At 46.5% G+C, this 20,446-nt stretch overlaps 1 protein-coding gene across 1 annotated transcript in view; it reads right to left on the reverse strand.

The window, feature by feature from the left end:
* LOC137524317 (uncharacterized) overlaps window positions 1-20,446 on the reverse strand; it is a 277,077-nt gene that overhangs the window by 40,008 nt on the left and 216,623 nt on the right. The window contains exon 3 of the mRNA XM_068244041.1: window positions 12,437-12,563. Coding sequence (XP_068100142.1) covers window positions 12,437-12,563 — 127 coding nt within the window. The remainder of the gene's footprint in view (window positions 1-12,436; window positions 12,564-20,446) is intronic.

Below are 20,446 nucleotides of genomic sequence, written 5' to 3' on the forward strand. Positions count from 1 at the left end.
AGTACAGAGGCGCCAACAGGGTAAAAACAATATTTCTTTAAAATTGATAAAATGAAGTAGGTAGCAGTGGACTTACCCCTCCAAAACCGACACAAAAATTGCTGTTTTAAGCAAAAATCAGTTTATTTACATACTCCGAACAAGGTGCAACGCCTTTCGCGGGTATATCCCACTTCCCCAGGCAATAAATAGGAGCATATCACCAATGCCGGTACATAGCCTGGCGCGGCAAATTGCGCGCGTAAAAGTCCGCGATCGCGCGAATCGCGGCACTTTGCGCGCGCAAAAGTCAGCGAAAAGCACTTCACATGCTAACTGTTTAGCACACCCATGCTAAACAGTTTGTACCGCTTTGTGAATCAAGCCCTAAGTGTCATTTTCCGCTAACTTGCGACAAAAAATAAAATCTTCTATGAACTCATCATGCCTCTCAGTGAATACTTTGAGATGTCTTCTTTCCAAAATGGGGTCATTTGGGGGGTATTTATACTATCCTGGAATTTTAGCACCTCATGAAACATGACAGGTGCTCAGAAAAGTCGGAGATGCTTCAAAATGGGAAAATTCACTTTTTGCACCATAGTTTGTAAACGCTATAACCAATAAATATACACTGAATGTTTTTTTTTTTTTTTATCAAAGACATGTAGCACAATAAATTTGGACAAACATGTATACAGAAATTTTACTTTATTTGACAAATTTTAGCACAGAAAGTTAAAAAAATAATTTTTTTGACAAAATTCATGTTTTTTTTTTATGAATATAATAAAAACTAAAAATCGCAGCAGCAATCAAATAGCACCAAAAGAAAGCTGTATTAGTGACAAGAAAAGGAGGGAAAATTCATTTAGATAGTAGGTTGTATGACCGAGCAATAAACCATGAAAACTGCAGTGGTCTGAATGGAAAAAAGGCTCTGGTCCTTAAGGGGTAAGACTGTGGTCCTCAAGTGGTTAATATACACGCCAAATTTGGTGATGATAGCATGTACGGGAGCTTCACAATTAACCGCGGAATTTGGCACTATTGACTTCAATGCAAATCCGAATTCGATACTCGGAACTGCCGAAATTTCGAGTTTCAAGTGTGTACTCGGAACTGCCAAATTCTGATGCCAAACTCGAAATTCGGAATCCGAGAGCTCAGCCCTAAGCTATGCTACCTGTTCACACCCCCAGCGTGATACTAGGCAACTCCATAGCATTAATGTTAAAGTGTGTGGGATGCGTAAGGGTAATTTGGGGCTCCAGTGACCGCTGGAGCCCGAATTACATCTCCCTCCGAGTTATAGCAACTCGGAGGGAGATGTAAATCGGGGGCCGGCGGGAATAGTATTTAACGCCACTGGGGATTTAAGAGGCAGCAGGGTAAGTCAGCATTCAGCTCACCCTGCGCCAAGCTCACCGGCAGAGCAACGACACATATGCCATAGAAGAGGCTGCTGGGACACAGGACTATGCCTCATGTAACTGTAGAAAGAGAAAGATAGATTCCGGGCACCTTCCGTCCAGTGATGTTTATTGTTGCAAAAAGTGACAGACATCCATCTGGATACCACAAACAATGACTACCTCATCCTGGTAATGTTCAAAGGTGATGGTCCGGTGGAGGTGGAGGAGCCAGGGCACAGGGTGGGATAGGCGACGGCCGTTTCGCGTCTATGCAGACGCTTGGTCACGCTGCATACCACTTTGTTGGGCGCTCCGCAAACCTCCGGTATATAACGGGGATAAGCCCCGCCTCTTCCGGAAGCCGCGTGCGCCGTGTGTGATTGGAGGGAGAGGGTGGAGGAGGCCAAGGGGCGTGTGCGTTCGGCTAAAACTACCGATCCCAGGGTGCTCAGCGCACAACCCCGCCCAAAGGGGCCGGGTGCGCGGCAAGGTTACGCCCGTCAGGCTGAGTCCTATGGACACAAACAGCTGCGTGCTAAAAACATGCCCACCGTGTCCATGCTAAGCCTTAGCGTCGGTGGTGGCCATGGTAACACATGCCACAACCGCTAAACCTTTCTGGCACAAGGGGGAGGCGTGTGTTCACATCTCCCCTGCCTGTTAGCGATCAGCAGTAACACTGGGGGGACAACATTACAGCCCTACCCCTGTGTCGCCAGCAGCTCAGTACCTCCTGCCTACATCCATCCTCCCTGGTGTTATTGTGACAATTGTGACATAAAACCTAACAAATTTGGAAAACATACATACAGCAGAACACTCTCAATAACCAATAATTGGTACATCCCTACGACTCTAGGAATAACATATACTGATAGGGAGTTGCACAAGTCCTGTTCTTAGGACATTACAGAAGTTGAGAGGGACAGGGCAAATAGGTATTGCCGAAAACGATGGCTGTTATTACCATCATCAAGGCTAGAGACACTCACCATTTGGAACATCATCAGCAATTAATTAATACATAACTCCACCCCCAAAGACTACAACTCTTACACGACATATATATAGACAAAGGACAGTTCTTCATCTCCATCTTTGGATTCAACGACCTCAAGGGTCTAACATGCAAGCCAGTTCAATTTTGTCATTCAGGCCCGCTGGGCCCAGTGCATCAGTCCGTAATATAAGACGTGTTTCCCTTCTGAGGAGTAATTCATCTCTGTCACCCCCCCTTGTTGGAATTTCCACATTCTCAAGTACCGCAAAGGTTAACCCCTGACTTGACCTTCCATGTTCATCACGCATGTGTGTTACTAATCTTGTACCGCTCTTCCCTGCCTTGATAGTGCTTATATGCTCTCCTATCTGGACTTTCACCGGTCTAGTGGTCTGTCCTATATAGAATTTCTTGCAGGGACAGAACAACACATACACTGCATATGTAGTCTGGCAAGTAAAAAAACTTTTGATTTTAAAATCTACACCCCCACCTGGATGCACTTCGATGTAATCATTTTGGGGCAAAATTTACAATGCCCGCACTTGAAGTTTCCTACAGGAGCATGTCTATCCAGCCATGACGGTGATCTGGGTGTCACAAATTCACTCCTGGTAAGCATATTGGCCAGGGTAGGTGCTCTTCTGAAAACAACTCTAGGGGGTCCTTCCAGTTTCTGGGACAGTTCCGGATCGCCTTGGACTGTATCCCAATGTTTAAAAATACTCTCTCGAATTTTAGAAGCCATGGGGGTGTAATCGAAAGTAAAAACCAGTCTTCCCTTCCCATCATGTACCTTTTTGTTTTTATTCTTCCCCCTCAAAAGCGATCTCCTATCTTTTTCCTGAGCTCTACATCTGGCTCTGATCAACATCTGCCTATCATATCCTCTTTTTTGGAATCTAGTTGTCAAGTCACTGGCTTGATCATCAAAGGCCCGCTGCGAGCAATTGTTCCTCCTGAGGCGTAGGTATTGGCCATATGGAATCGCCTCCACCACATGCTTGGGATGAAAGCTTCCAGCATGGAGGACCGAATTGGTCGCAGTCGGTTTTCGGTATCCTCACTGATCAATTCATTATTCACCACTTTGAGTCTGAGGTCCAGGAAAACCACCTCCTCACCAACCATTTCTGAGGTGAATTGCATATTGATGTTATTACTGTTTAAATAGTTCACGAATTCCAGGAACTGGGCATCCGAACCGGACCACACCACACAGGACCATGCCTCCCAACATGTCATTTAAGTCTACATTTTGGATAAAAGGCACTTTTTTGATGGTTTCTATTGACCTGATGAAGTGGGAGATACCTGAGAAACACGTTGTCTGGGTATTTCATGTAATAAACTCTTGAAAATCTCAATCGAGTTTTTTATTGCTATATGTGCTACTTCACTACAGGAGAGGTAAACTTACCATACTCCTATTTTAACTTTGTATATATACCTTCTGGGCTCCATCACCTCTTTATATTTATACTTATTACACATCTACTTGGAGTATGTATGTTTTAAGTAGCACTTATCTCTAGGAATTACCCAATCTACCTGGAGTGCGACCTCTGTGAAACTTCACAGACCCGAGCAGAGGTGGGTTTTCCTCTGTTAGCCATATTGTTGGTTGCATTTTCTGCAACTCAAAATTTTTGTATTATTTTACAATATTTTTTTTTTCCTTTGCATCTTTCCAGTCCTCCATTCCTTGGCTTACCCCACATCAATCTAATAAGGTGAGCCTCTCTCTGCATAGAGTACTGCTGTAATGCCTGGCAGATCTCTCCTTTTCCTTCAGCCACTATACCCCAATCTAGTGCCGTAGCTCTGAGTTTGGCCTATGGTCTTCACCTATAGACAAGCCTCCACGTGAACCGGACACTGAATATGCCTCCTGACTATGGTTACCCCCAGGTCTTAATGTGCAAGGTATAGAGGTTGAGGCCGGGAAAACCAGAGTACCACCAGAGCCTACAAGGCAAGACTATGCAGCTGGGTGATATCAGGTAATAGTGTGGAACGCCCTTGTGGAGGAGATTACACAGATCACTCCAGGAGCTATGAACAAGGGAGCAAGATTGCTCAGAGCGACCGCAGCTCTGTGTTTCTGATAACCGCCACCAGAGGTGCCTCTAGAGACCAGCTGATAAGCTAATTGCCTAGAGCGACAGATTTATGGCAGATTTATAGAGGCGGCTTTGAGGGGAAAAAAAGGTTATTTTGTTGTCCTTAAAGACTGAAAATTAAGGGAACGGAGAGAAAAAGTTCTAATGAAAACCTATGCTGCTCAGCCTCAAATAAGAAATCTACAAACCTTTTGTCTACAACACTTTGTATGACATTCCCTAATATAAGTGTTATCTAGGGATCTGGAGTGTGTCTGTGTGACCCCTGTCCCGTGAGAATGGTGTCTTTGTGTGCATTCCAGAACGGACTGGCCAGGGGAGGAAGGAGGGAGATTTTCCCCCAGGCTGCTGGTAGTGTATAAGGCAATGTGAAACACTAGGCTGGCTGAGGGAAATAAAAGTACAATTTGACGGCAAGCTGGTAAATGTATACAGCATGATGCAGAAGAGAGGCTTGCCTCCTACAGTGAAAAAAAACTCTGTCTGCTCTCTCACCATTGTAAAGACTGCATGTGGTCAGCTAAATAAGGTATTTCACAGGTTGAAAAGATTTAGACAGTCCCTAGACTCCAGGAGGGCTGCTTTCTGACTTGTGTGAGAGACTGGCAGGGCAGGAGTCACATTACAGGCAAGTAGACTCTGTGTGATATGGGACTGCAATACAGATAAGCTGTCTGCTCCATCTCAGGTTATTCTCAGTATCTCTCCACTCCTCCTCTCTCCCTCATTCACGTTTGTTTCCCCACTTCCCCTAGTGCTGGCTTTCTTCTTGTCTTAAAGAGAACCCGAGGTGGGTTTGAAGAATATTATCTGCATACAGAGGCTGGATCTGCCTATACAGCCCAGCCTCTGTTGCTATCCCAAACCCCCCTAAGGTCCCCCTGCACTCTGCAATCCCTCATAAATCACAGCCACGCTGCTGACAAACAGCTTGTCAGAGCTGTCTGTGTTTATCTCTATAGTGTCAGTCTGCTGCTCTCCCTGCCTCCTGCAGAACTCCAGTCCCCGCCTGCATCCCTTCTCTCCCTGCTGATTGGAGGGAAGGGACAGGGGCAGGGACCGGAGCTATGCAGGAGGCGGGGGAGCAGCTGAGACTGACACTACAGATGTAAACACAGCTTCACAGCACGGCTGTGATTTATGAGGGATTGCAGAGTGCAGGGGGACCTTAGGGGGGGTTGGGATAGCAACAGAGGCTGGGCTGTATAGGCAAATCCAGCCTCTGTATGCAGATAACATTCTCTAAACACACCTCGGGTTCTCTTTAAAGGAAATCTAAATAAAAGTGCTTTTCCTCCTCTCTCTGGATAGTGTAATTGTTAAGGGCTCTGCCTCTGGCACAGGCAACCTGGGTTCAAATCTCTGCTTCTTCCTACTCAGTAAGCCAGCACCTACTCAGTAGGAGACCTTGGGCAAGACCCCCTAACACTGCTACTGCCTACTGAACAAGTCAGCACTGAGTCCGCCAGGAGAAAAGTAATTATACATGTTCCTTGTTACTCTCTACTTTGCCCCCCCCCCCCCCCCCCAATCTTACCCTTACAATTGAATCACCCAATCTTGTTATAAGTTATCCTAGCCTATAGCTGTCAATACATGCATTCATTTTTACAGACAGATTCTTTCAAAATAATCGAATCTGGCGATTATCAACCACCACATCGATCAGAATTTCAATCAATCCATGGCAAAAATGTAAAGTACAATCAAACAGTACATTTTTACAATTGGACACAGTAGTATAGTGGCGGTAGATAGGCGGATCGTAGTATTGCACTGAACCACTGCTGTACTACGATTATTTTCTGGAGAAATGCTGCCGCATTGCGAGTATTTTCATGGAGGGGGGGGGGGGGGGGCGCCACAGGTTTCCTTGCCTGGAGTGACAAAATGGCCAGAGGCGCCCCTCACTGCCACAATAACAAGACATTTACCCGCGACCGCAGCACTGAGCATCTGATGTTCACCACACTGAGTAAACAAGGACAGACAACAGACAGACAGAAGGAATGCTTGCCAATCTAATCGCTACCACAGCGATAGCAAACATCCACACAGGCACGGACAAGACAAACACGAAGGTGTGTAACTAATAGCAACTGCAGCTATAGTTACGTCCACAGGAACAGATCCAGCAGGAACAGACAAGACAGAAGGATTGTTTGCCAATCTAAGTGCTGCCCCAGCAATAGCAAACATCCACACAAGTACAAACAAGACAAACAGGAAGGAACATAACCAATAGCAACCGCAGCTATAGTCACGTCCACAGGAACAGAACTAGCAGGAATACTACCAGTCATCAAGGTGGTGAAGGCAGTGCCCAAGCCAATCAGGATAGGAAAAACTTCAATGTACCCCCTCGGTTGCAGCAAATGTCCAAGCAGGAAAGTCAAGCTAAGCAATACAATTCAAACTCCACACAAGGAACCCAGCAGCCAGCTAAGGCAAAGCTGAATGTTATGATGGCCAAGGTGTGAGAGGAGGAGGAAACTCTTCTATGAACATCACCCAATGAGAGCAGGCATGCAAATGGCTGCCCACACAGCTGAATGGTAATCACTCAATCCTGTGCTAGTCTGATTGAAGACTAAAGACTGACAGAGGATGGACAGGACTCTCATTACAAATGCATGCCATATGCAACATCATGCATGTAGGGAATCCAGAGCTGTCTGGCTGCAGTTCAACTGCAGCAAGCCATAGGTGGATTCATGACATGACATGACAACTTGAGCTGCTCTGAACTGCAGAGTGATTGCAGATGGCAATGACACTTATTGCGAATGCAATCAAAACTAAGCAACTGAATGCATGCAGAGAAATCAAAACTGCCTGGTTGCAGTTCAACTGCAACCGACTGGACATGCTACAGGAGAGATCCTTACAACTGCAATTGCATTTAATATAATAGCATGGCCATCTAATTGTATACAACCTTTTCAAGTGTAGCAATTCAACTGATTTTTATGTACTTTTGTCAAATAAATGATATATCTTTTTTTCCTATACCTGAGTGCTATATCATCATTGGACAATGTACACAGCAATGCTAATGTAGTGTAACATTTGTGGAGCACTTATATGTCATTCACCAACCAATATGAATTGTAATTGATCTTTAACTATTCTGTGTAATACATTTAGCACTACAATCCAAACCCCAGAGCTACTTCATTGTCCAGGGTTGGATTTACCATAAGGCACTGTTGGCACGTGCCTACAGGCGCCTGATAATGGAAAGGCGTTTCACTCCCCTCCCCAAGTGCCTCCCTCCTTCCTTCCCTATGCAGAGTCCTGATGAAAGTATAAATGAGAGGTTACTCGCCCGGCTTTCGGCATTCCACTGACAAGATCTCTCTTCAGTCAGATGCACCTCTAGCTACTTCATACTGCAGTGCGGTTCAGTGGGGGTTTGTAGGTTCATGGAGGGCGAAGTCTAAGGTGCCAGGACATCTGTGCCTATAGGCTCCTGTGCAGTAAATCCAAGCCTGTCATTGTCACTTCGCTTTTCACAAATTTTCTGTTTTGCGAAAAGGAAGTTGGGTACCCCCATGTTTGGAGCAGCAGCAGGGGTGAAAACAGATTACACCTATGTAAGATGCCATAGCACCACCTACTATTGTGAATTTTCATATTGCTTAAAATATCCATGGTAGTGTTAATAACCTGTCCTTGTTTTTCAACAGCACAATACAGGACATCCAGCCTTCCACACCAATTGTTCCGCTGGTCTAACCCAACATTCATTATTTCTCTGATCACACGTACACCATAGCCGTGCTCATCCATCACAGACCATAAATATGAGAAAGTGAGGTACAATGGGATGTGGATAAATCAAATGCAAATCAATAACCCTTACACTCAAAGCTTACACTTGAATCAACATATAACAAACAGCAATAAAAACTCCAAAATAAAATGGAGGATTTTAGTTCTCCAAAAATATTGCAGCATTCTTAAATAAAGAAACCCACCAGAATACTCAAGGACAAGGTTCCCTCCTTAGGATTGGTCTACTTTTACCAGCATGGAAGCATGCAATTCATGCATACAACATGACAATTAGACAAGGAGCAACTGGGGTTCCTAATATTTATATACAGGGAACACACACATTTGCATCCAACCAGCCATTCAAGAAGCTACAAGCTCACCCTTACAGCATTGCAATAATGAACTGCAGTGGCATTAGGCTAGGTTCCCACTTGAGCTAGATCTCGTACTGCCAATGGGATTGGACAGTGTAGTATCCACTCCAAATGTTGATTGTGATCTGGTTGGTCCCCAGAGTAGATATAACCTTAGGCAATATGGGAAATGCATCTCCTCTCTGGGCAGGGCCGAGCCTGGGCAGGTGCTGCGGGTGCCCGGCCGCCGCTCCCCCCCTCTGGCCACCGCTCCCTCCCTCCCTCTAGCCACCGGCGCCGCGTCAGACCTCGATCAGGCGGCGACCAATAGTGCGGGCGCTAGGACCTAGCACACCGCACTGATATGCGGAAGTGACATCACTTCCGCATATAGAGCGGGTGCGTCCAGCGCCCGCTCTGGTCGGGTCGCCCGCTGATCCTGAGGTCTGACTGATGCTGCAGGTGAGGGGGGAGCAGCGGCGGCTAGAGGGAGGGGGCAGGCTTCTGTCACTCACTAACTAAAGGGGGTCCCTGACACTCACTACCTAAACGGGGTCACTGTCACTCACTAACTAAAGGGGGTCCCTGTCACTCACTACCTAAACGGGGTCCCTATACCTCTGCCTACATATACTGGGCACATATACCCCCTGGCTACATATACTGGGACATATACCCCCTGGCTACATATACTGGGGACATATACCCCCTGGCTACATATACTGGGGACATATACCCCCTGGCTACATATACTGGGGACATATACCCCCTGGCTTCATATACTGGGACATATACCCCCTGGCTACATATACTGGGGACATATTTCCCCTGGCTACATATACTGGGACATATACCCCCTGGCTACATATACTGGGACATATACACCTGCCTACATATACTGGGCACATATACCTCTGGCTACATATACTGGGCACATATACCCCCTGGCTACAAATACTGGGGACATATACCCCCTGGCTACATATACTGGGACATATACCCCCTGGCTACATATACTGGGGACATATACCCCCTGGCTACATATACTGGGACATATACCCCCTGGCTACATATACTGGGGACATATACCCCCTGGCTACATATACTGGGACATATACCCCCTGGCTACATATACTGGGACATATACACCTGCCTACATATACTGGGCACATATACCTCTGGCTACATATACTGGGCACATATACCCCTGCCTACATATACTGGGCACATATACCTCTGGCTACATATACTGGGGACATATACCCCCTGGCTACATATACTGGGGACATATAACCCCTGGCTACATATACTGGGGACATATACCCCCTTGCTACATATACTGGGGACATATACCCCCTGGCTACATATACTGGGGACATATACCCCCTTGCTACATATACTGGGGACATATACCCCCTGGCTACATATACTGGGACATATACCCCCTGGCTACATATACTGGGACATATACACCTGCCTACATATACTGGGCAAATATACCTCTGGCTACATATACTGGGCACATATACCCCTGCCTACATATACTGGGCACATATACCTCTGGCTACATATACTGGGGACATATACCCCGACTACATATACTGAGGATGTATACCCCCTGGCTACATATACTGGGACATATACCCCCTGGCTACATATACTGGGACATATACCCCTGGCTACATATACTGGGGACATATACCCCCTGGCTACATATACTGGGACATATACCCCCTGGCTACATATACTGGGACATATACACCTGCCTACATATACTGGGCACATATACCTCTGGCTACATATACTGGGCACATATACCCCTGCCTACATATACTGGGCACATATACCTCTGGCTACATATACTGGGGACATATACCCCCTGGCTACATATACTGGGGACATATAACCCCTGGCTACATATACTGGGGACATATACCCCCTTGCTACATATACTGGGGACATATACCCCCTGGCTACATATACTGGGGACATATACCCCCTTGCTACATATACTGGGGACATATACCCCCTGGCTACATATACTGGGACATATACCCCCTGGCTACATATACTGGGACATATACACCTGCCTACATATACTGGGCAAATATACCTCTGGCTACATATACTGGGCACATATACCCCTGCCTACATATACTGGGCACATATACCTCTGGCTACATATACTGGGGACATATACCCCGACTACATATACTGAGGATGTATACCCCCTGGCTACATATACTGGGACATATACCCCCTGGCTACATATACTGGGACATATACCCCTGCCTACATATACTGGGACATATACCCCTGCCTACATATACTGGGACATATACCCCTGCCTACATATACTGGGACATATACACATGCCTACATATACTGGGGACATATACCCCTGCCTACATATACTGGGCACATACATCCCTGGCTACATATACTGGGGACACTGGCTGTTTGTCATTATGTGCATTTACTGGAGAAAAGCTGTCTCTTATTATGTGCATTTGCTGGTGAAAAGCGGTCTCTTATTATGTGCATTTACTGGTGAAAAGCAGTCTCTTATTATGTGCATTTACTGGTGAAAAGCGGTCTCTTGTTATGTGCATTGACTGGTAAAAAGCGGTCTCTTGTTATGTGCATTTACTGGTGAAAAGCGGTCTCTTGTTATGTGCATTTACTGGTGAAAAGCGGTCTCTTTTTATGTGCATTTACTGGTGAAAAGCGGTCTCTTGTTATGTGCATTTACTGGTGAAAAGCGGTCTCTTTTTATGTGCATTTACTGGTGAAAAAAACGGTCTCTTATGTGCATTTACTGGTGAAAAGCTGTCTCTTATTATGTGCATTTACTGGGGAAAAGCTGTCTCTCATTATGTGCATTTACTGGTGAAACGCTGTCTCTTATGTGCATTTAGTGGGGAAATGTTGTCTTTTGTCAGTAAATTTTTAGGAATTTGTCAGTAAAAAATAATGTGAAAGGTTGGCAACACTGGCAGGCTGCGCGGCTCAAGGGGAAAGATAAAGGCAGCCCACCTCACGCTTGGGCTTGGCGGGGGGAGGAGCCGATGACAGCGAGCGAGAGTATGGTGGCCGCAGGCAGCCATAAATACGCAGTGTGTGACTGCGTCGCACTCGCAGAGCCTCTCAGCCTGAGTCAGTCCAGAGACTAGCAGACTCGCAAGGCAGCCAAAGCCAGCCAGGATCAAGCCCATGGAAGAGAGGTAGGAATGGGGTATCACATGTATGCGTAAAGAGGTGGAAGGTGTGGGTGTGATTAGGCAGGACATGGGTGTGGTTATGTGGTTGGGCGCGGTTAATTTAACCACTCCCATAGGCGCCAGAGAAAATCTTGCACCCAGGTGCCAGGCACCACAGGCTCACCCCTGTCTCTGGGAACAATCACACACAGCACAGAAATGCAGTCCGATTCCAATGGATCCGTCAAAGACTGACTAGTGTGAACAGATTTTATTTACAAAATAGGATCCGTCAACTGTCAGTTTTCTGATGCAGTAAAATGGACAAAATAATGTCCCTTTGCTGCTATAGTGGGGGCACAATCTAAGGATAGGTTAGTAGCAGCTTGAAGCATGGCCAACATGGCTTCCAGACGCATTCACATCATAACTCTGCACACCATAGGTATACACCATAGCTATGCTTATCCTATGCCAACCATAAATAACAGGGTAAAAGGGTAATATTAACCAAATATTGCTCAGTCCAAACTGAGTGTAATATAGACACATTTCTGTACAAAATTAGAGACAGTTAAAGTGTTACCTGTAAACAAACACTGGAACAATAAAATCAACAGAACAATTCTCTCTGTCTGAATTCAGCACAATCCTCAGTATGTTCTCAAACTCAGATCTCCAGGTAACTTCAGTGTTAAGTGGAAGAAAGTTACCTGAATGGACGAGAGAAAGGAATGACAGATTACTACACAGATTACACTCAAGGTTGTACACACATTTGTTACCAGCGATTAAGACATTACTGGCTGTGTGTTGAGTTATTTTGATGGACAACAAATTTAAACTTATACAAGCTGCACACTGACTACATTATATCAAGATATCATACTTAATAAAATATGAACAAAAATGCTAGAGATTTATTCACTTTTGTGAGATACTTTAAATTAAACCCAAATTTGGATCTTGAAATAACCCCAATATTGGGTCTAATTAATCCAAAATGAATCTGAACAGAGGCAAATTTAAACAACACTAGCACTCAACACCCCACAGCGGTCCCTCGAGAGCTATTGCTGGTGTAACTCACAAAAGCACCAGGGGGGTGCTTATTTAGCCATTCTTCTTCTTACAATATTCACAAAAAGTTACTTGTAAAAGAATACCCCCCACCCTGCTATGCAGACCGCAATGAAGACAAGCCAGGGATTCAATTTTTCTCCACTTTACAAAATGTACTGTATTTATTCTGTCTGTCACTTTTATAAAGGTTTCAATACTTCCTGACTGGGCAGGGAGTAATGCACATTAACAAAGTTGACAATACTTGACAGCAATACAAATCCAAATGAAGATTCAGACTATGATAAAAGCCCACAGCATTGGCAGCAGCAGTAATGACAAGGGCCACTGGCTGATTTTTAGGTGATTGTTAAGTGTGACAGATAGCTGGAAGGGGATTGGAGAATATGGAATTAGTGCAGCATGATAAACATTTAGTCAGTGGCTTTAGAAACATTGATTGCGACTCCTCCTGTACCACTGAAAGTCCACTTGGAGATGACACTGGAGGAGGGACATTCTAAGACCTCAATGGGAAACTCTGCCAGCTCAGGCTTTTGCTCTAAGCTTCCCACCCAGTAGTCCATTAAAGGCCCACATGCCATTTATATCTGCTCTGGATTTTATTTCATTAGTGCCCTTGAGAGCCTGTGTGAAGTGTCCAAGCAGGGTTGTTTCTAGGATAAATTGTTCCCAGGGCAAGGGTGTTAAAATTGTGCTCCCCCAGGCTTGAAAGTGTTATTTATGATGCAATATTTAGCCCCCCTGTATAGGTAACCAGCTAAAGGTGTCCCCAGTATAGGTTAGCCAGCAGTAGGTACTCCCAGTATAGGTTACTCAGCCATAGGTGCCCCCAACATAGGTTAGCCAGCCTTAGGTGCCCCACTATAGGTTAGCCAAACACAGGTACCCCCAGTATAGGTTAGCCAGCCAGCCATATGTACCCCCAGTATAGGTTGGCGAGCCATAGGTGCCTGCAGTACAGGTTAGCCAGCCAGCCATATATACATCCCATAAATCCCCCCCCCCCCTTTCACAGGCAGCTGCAATACAAAGGAAGAGGGGGAGCAGTGGCAGCACATGGAACTCAGCCATGGGGAGAGGGACCCGACTCCTCCCTCCCTCTCCTTGGGTCTCCCCCATGCTCTTCCCTCCATTAAATAGATGTCCTGAAGCAGTGGCAGGGTGTTAGAAATAACTCACCTTCCGGACTCAAGGCAATGTCCACGGGCCGCCGGGCTGCTCTCTATCTATATAGGCTGCTCACAGGAAGTAGTGTTACTACTACTTCCTAATTCCTGTGAGTGGCGATATACAGAGAGTGCAGTCCGGTGACGTGTGGACATCGCTTGGAGCCCAGTAGGTGAGTTATTTCTAACACCCCACTACAGCTGCAGGAAATTATTCACTGGAGGGGGGAGCATGAAGGAGGACCCAAGGAGAGGGAGGGAGGTGTTGGGGCCCTCTCCCCGTGGCTGAGTCCCATGTGCTTATGGTGTAATGGTTAAGGGCTCTGCCTCTGACGCAGGAGACCAGGGTTCGAATCTCGGCTCTGCCTGTTCAGTAAGCCAGCACCTATTCAGTAGGAGACCTTAGGCAAGTCTCCCTAACACTGCTACTGCCTATAGAGCACGCTCTAGTGGCTGCAGCTCTGGCGCTTTGAGTCCGCCAGGAGAAAAGCGCGATATAAATGTTATTTGTCTTGTCTTGCTTAGCCTTCCCTCCCTCACAGTGCCCAGGGTAATCCCCAGGTCTCTCTCTTCTGCTGAAATGTCATGCTGTGAACACATCAGATGACTGCGGAGAGGCTGCATTGTTTAACCTGACCATGCTGATTACAGAGGACAATGGACATTGGAAACTGATCTAACCCAAGCTAAGTTTTTACTTTCTGCTCAATTATATACATAGACGGCATAGTGTATATGTTAGAAATATACATATATACTGCATGTATGTTGTGTCATTTATCCTTTTGAAAATATTCTGTTTCTGATCTTTGATTAGCTAATTCAACATTATCCAAAGCTGTTCAGTCTCCTCAAATTCACTGCTTGCATAGCAAAAAGTTAAATATTGCAATCCTTTTGATGAGGGATAGCCATACAAGTGGGGGCTTGTCTGGGATAGCACTGATTTTTTTGATTGAGACATACAGTTTTGGGTTTGCTGATAAGTATGCTGCACAGAATTTTCAGAAGGAATAAATGCTCATAGAGAGCAGAGCAGGAGGTGTGCGACCTACCTGCATGGGCTAGTCAGGGTCCTTGGAGTAAAGTTGCTAAAGCATTTGCTAAATATGATAATCCTGTGAATAGAGTTTGGTGTAACAATGTTAAAGGTCTTGCAAGTCTTGAGCTAGATTCTTTTGGTCTCAGTAGGAAATAGCTGAAGACAGTATCCATGATTGGGTAGTATTTTCTTCATGCTGTTCATGCTGATACCCAAAAAAGGGACAATGCAGAAGTGGAAATTAAAGTATTAAAAGACCAGCTCGCAGTTGCCTTAGAGTGTGTTCGAAGCACAGCTTCCCATGCTGAGAGTGTGGAAGAGCGTTGTGTAGCCATTATCATGAAGTCTGTTAATACTTGAAGAAATAAATTGGAACGTAAGCCAATTAGCAGAAACAGAATACGTATGAATTACACATCTCAGGATTGGGATAGTGAGGATATACTATTGTCTTTTGATAGTGAAGCTGAAGAGATAGAGGTTGAGATCAGAGATGAGCTGAAGTTACCTGTGAGGAAGAAGAAAAGTTCCAGATCTCTAATTGCTAAGCATAGGAAGCGTCAACAAGATATAGAGGACATGACAGATGGTGTATTATAAAAAATCTATATATTATATATTATAAAAAAATCTAGAGAGACCAGACATTGAGGAGTTTCGGGAATACACACAGACTGAACCAAATGATATGACAAAACAGTTTAAGCAAAATCCAGGTGAGCCTCTCCTGAGCTGGCTACTGCGGCTATGGGATGATGGTGCTAATTCGCGTCTAGTTAAAAATGGCGCCGGCCAAAAAATGGCGCCCCCTTCTGCCCGATATATGTTTAAAACGATATTTATCGTTTTAAAGGTTAAAATAGTGCAGACCTTTTGAACGAAATTTATCGTTTTAAAACTTTTTTTTTTTTGTCCTGCCTGAACGATATTTATCGTTTTAACCCCTGCTTTGCTGCCGTTTGGAAAATATCTGCCCGCCGGCTTTAATGTTTAATAGCAAAGCCCCCTTAAAAGCTAAAAACACCAAATTTGCAGGGAATGTTAAGAAGAAAATTGTGAACAAGAGGAAAACATTTTTTTTCAAAAAGACCTTATAGTTTTTGAGAAAATCGATTTTGAATATTCTTCTTCTGACCGTGGGAAAATTAAACGCCCGCCGACTTTAGCGGTTAATAGCAAAGCCCCTTTAAATGCCAGAAACACCAAATGTGTAGGGAATGTTAAGAAAAATAGTGGGAACACGAAGAAAAAAAATTGTTCAAAAAGACCTTATAGTTTTTGAGAAAATCGATTTTAAATCTTCAAAGGGAATGTATCTATTTAAATCGCGTACTGACATTTCCGTGGAAACTTTTTCCGCTGACTTTAGCAGTTAATAGCAAAGTCCCCTTAAATCCTAGCAACACCAAATTTGCAGGATATATGTTAAAAAGATACTGGGAAACAATATTTAAAAAAAAAAAATTGAAACATTTTATTTATTTTTTTTTTAAATTAAATTTTTTGGGTTATGTTCAGAGTGTGGGAAAAGTTTTGAAAAAAATGACGTGGGGTCCCCCCTCCCGAGCCTCTGTAACCCCTTGTCTCCCATGCAGGCTGGGATAGCCAGAATGCGGAGCCCCGGCCGACTGGGGCTTCGCACCCTGAGCTATACCAGCCCGCATGGTCCATGGTATGGGGGGGCTTCGGGGGGGAGGGGCGGCCAAGCCTTCCCCTCCCCCCCGGAGCCCTTGTCCAATCCATGGACAAGGGGCTCTTCTCCACCTCCGATGGGCGGTGGAGGTGGAGGCCGCGATTTCCTGGGGGGGGGTTCATGGTGGCATCTGGGAGTCCCCTTTAAAAAGGGGTCCCCCAGATGCCCACCCCCCCCTCCCAGGAGAAATGAGTATAGGGGTGCAGGAGTACCCCTTACCCATTTCCATAAAGGGTTAAATGAAATAAAAACACAACCACGAGAAAAGTCCTTTAATGTTCTAAATTAACCAGAAATACTTACCTGTACCTTTAAGAAAAAAATCCCACGTCAATTAGGTCCCACGACTGTATCCTCTATCTTGCGACCTTCAGTTACATGTTGATTGAAGATCTCCGCCGCCCCGACGCCACACACGCCGCCTCCGCCGAACTGCTCTCAGCTATACTAAGTATAGCTAAGAGCAAAAAGCATCTTTAAATTTTAGCTCCAATGGTCCCCATTGGTTCCTTAACAGACCAATGGGGATCAGGAGGATCCCCATTGGTCGATAAGGAACCAATGGGGAGCCTTGGAGCCAAAATGTAAAGATGCTTTTTGTTCTCAGCTATACTTAGTATAGCTGAGAGTTGCGTCTATGCATCTATATAGACGCATTAGCGCTGGCTGCAGCTGCCCTCCCTGCCTCCCCCCACCTGTCACCCTCACCCATGCTGGCACCCAATGCACCCATGGGTGCCAGCATGGGTGAGGGTGACAGGTGGGGGGAGGCAGGGAGGGCAGCTGCAGCCAGCGCTAATGCGTCTATATAGATGCATAGACGCAACTCTCAGCTATACTTAGTATAGCTGAGAGCAGTGCGGCGGAGGCGGCGTGTGTGGCGTCGGGGCGGCGGAGATCTTCAATCAACATGTATCAGAAGATCGCAAGATAGATTTTTTTCTTAAAGGTACAGGTAAGTATTTCTGGTTAATTTAGAACATTAAAGGACTTTTCTCGTTGTTGGAGCCCAAATACAAAGATGCTTAGAGCTCTGAGCTATATAGCTCAGAGCTCTGTCGGGTGCGTGCAGGACGCTAAGTCCCCGCCGGCTCCCGCTGCCCTCCCCGCCTCTCCCACATGTCACCCACATGTGGGTGACATGTAGGTGACAGATGTGGGCGGGGTGGACAGCGGGAGACGGCGGGGACTAAGCGTCCTGCACGCACCCGACAGAGCTCTGAGCTATATAGCTCAGAGCTCTAAGCATCTTTGAATTTGGGCTCCAAGGAGCCCCATTGGTCCTTAGCAGACCAATGGGGTTCCTTCTGATTTGAAGGAACCCCATTGGTCTGCTAAGGACCAATGGGGCTCCTTGGAGCCCAAATACAAAGATGCTTAGAGAGCTCTGAGCTATATAGCTCAGAGCTCTGTCGGGTCGTGCGTATGCGGCGGTGGCGGCGAGTGACGTCGGGTGCGGCGTAGTTACAATGTAACAAAGTTGTTACATTGTAATAACTTTGTTACATTGTAACTGATAGAACATTTCTGAGGCTATTGCGAGGGATCATTTATTTAAAGGGACAGGTAAGTATTAATGGTTAATTAAGAATATTAAAGGACTTTTTTCGTGGTTATGTTTTTTGTTCAATTAAAATACTTTTTCTATGTGTCTGTGTGTTTATTTACTTTTAACTCTTAAAGGAAATGGGTAAGGGGTACAAGTACCCCTATACTCATTTCTCCTGGGAGGGGGGGTGGGCATCTGGGGGACCCCTTTTTAAAGGGGTCTCCCAGATGCCACCATGAACCCCCCCAGGAAATCGCGGCCTCCACCTCCACCGCCCATCGGAGGTGGAGAAGAGCCCCTTGTCCATGGATTGGACAAGGGCTCCGGGGGGGAGGGGAAGGCTTGGCCGCCCCTCCCCCCCGAAGCCCCCCCATACCATGGACCATGAGGGTTGGTATAGCTCAGGGTGCGAAGCCCCAGTCGGCCGGGGCTCCGCATTCTGGCTATCCCAGCCTGCATGGGAGACAAGGGGTTACAGAGGCTCGGGAGGGGGGACCCCACGTCGTTTTTTTTTTAAATTTATTTCCCCCACTCTGAACATTAAAAAAAAAAATTTGATAGCAAATTCAAAAAAAAAAATGACGTGGGGTCCCCCCTCCCGAGCCTCTGTAACCCCTTGTCCCCCATGCAGGCTGGGATAGCCAGAATGCGGAGCCCCGGCGGACTGGGGCTTCGCACCCTGAGCTATACCAGCCCGCATGGTCCATGGTATGGGGGGGCTCCGGGGGGGAGGGGCGGCCAAGCCTCCCCCTCCCCCCCGGAGCCCCTTGTCCAATCCATGGACAAGGGGCTCTTCCCCGCCTCCCTTGCCCCAGGTGGAGGCAGGGGCGACGACTCCCTGGGGGGGGGTTCATGGTGGCATCTGGGAGTCCCCTTTAAGAAGGGGACCCCCAGATGCCCACCCCCCTCCCAGGAGAAATGAGTATAGGGCTACAAAGTACCCCTTACCCATTTCCACAAAGGGTTAAATGAAATAAAAACGCAACAACGAGAAAAGTCCTTTAATGTTCTAAATTAACCAGAAATACTTACCTGTACCTGTAAGAAAAAAATCCCACGCCAATCAGGTCCCACGACAGTATCCTCTATCTTGCGATCTTCTGATACATGTTGATTGAAGATCTCCGCCGCCCCGACGCCACACACGCCGCCGCCGCCTTAGTATAGCTGAGAGTTGCGTCTATGCATCTATATAGACGCATTAGCGCTAGCTGCAGCTGCCCTCCCTGCCTCCCCCCACCTGTCACCCTCACCCATGCTGGCACCCACTTTGTTACATTGTAACTACGCCGCACCCGACGTCACTCGCCGCCACCGCCGCATACGCACGACCCGACAGAGCTCTGAGCTATATAGCTCAGAGCTCTCTAAGCATCTTTGTATTTGGGCTCCAAGGAGCCCCATTGGTCCTTAGCAGACCAATGGGGTTCCTTCAAATCAGAAGGAACCCCATTGGTCTGCTAAGGACCAATGGGGCTCCTTGGAGCCCAAATTCAAACATGCTTAGAGCTCTGAGCTATATAGCTCAGAGCTCTGTCGGGTGCGTGCAGGACGCTTAGTCCCCACCGTCTCCCGCTGTCCACCCCGCCCACATCTGTCACCTACATGTCACCCACATGTGGGTGACATGTGGGAGAGGCGGGGAGGGCAGCGGGAGCCGGCGGGGACTTAGCGTCCTGCACGCACCCGACAGAGCTCTGAGCTATATAGCTCAGAGCTCTAAGCATCTTTGTATTTGGGCTCCAACAACGAGAAAAGTCCTTTAATGTTCTATATTAACCAGAAATACTTACCTGTACCTTTAAGAAAAAAATCTATCTTGCGATCTTCTGATACATGTTGATTGAAGATCTCCGCCGCCCCGACGCCACACACGCCGCCTCCGCCGCACTGCTCTCAGCTATACTAAGTATAGCTGAGAGTTGCGTCTATGCATCTATATAGACGCATTAGCGCTGGCTGCAGCTGCCCTCCCTGCCTCCCCCCACCTGTCACCCTCACCCATGCTGGCACCCATGGGTGCATTGGGTGCCAGCATGGGTGAGGGTGACAGGTGGGGG

This window comes from Hyperolius riggenbachi, chromosome 7 (genome assembly GCF_040937935.1).
Source record: "Hyperolius riggenbachi isolate aHypRig1 chromosome 7, aHypRig1.pri, whole genome shotgun sequence".
In the NCBI taxonomy this organism is placed as follows: Eukaryota; Metazoa; Chordata; class Amphibia; order Anura; family Hyperoliidae; genus Hyperolius; species Hyperolius riggenbachi.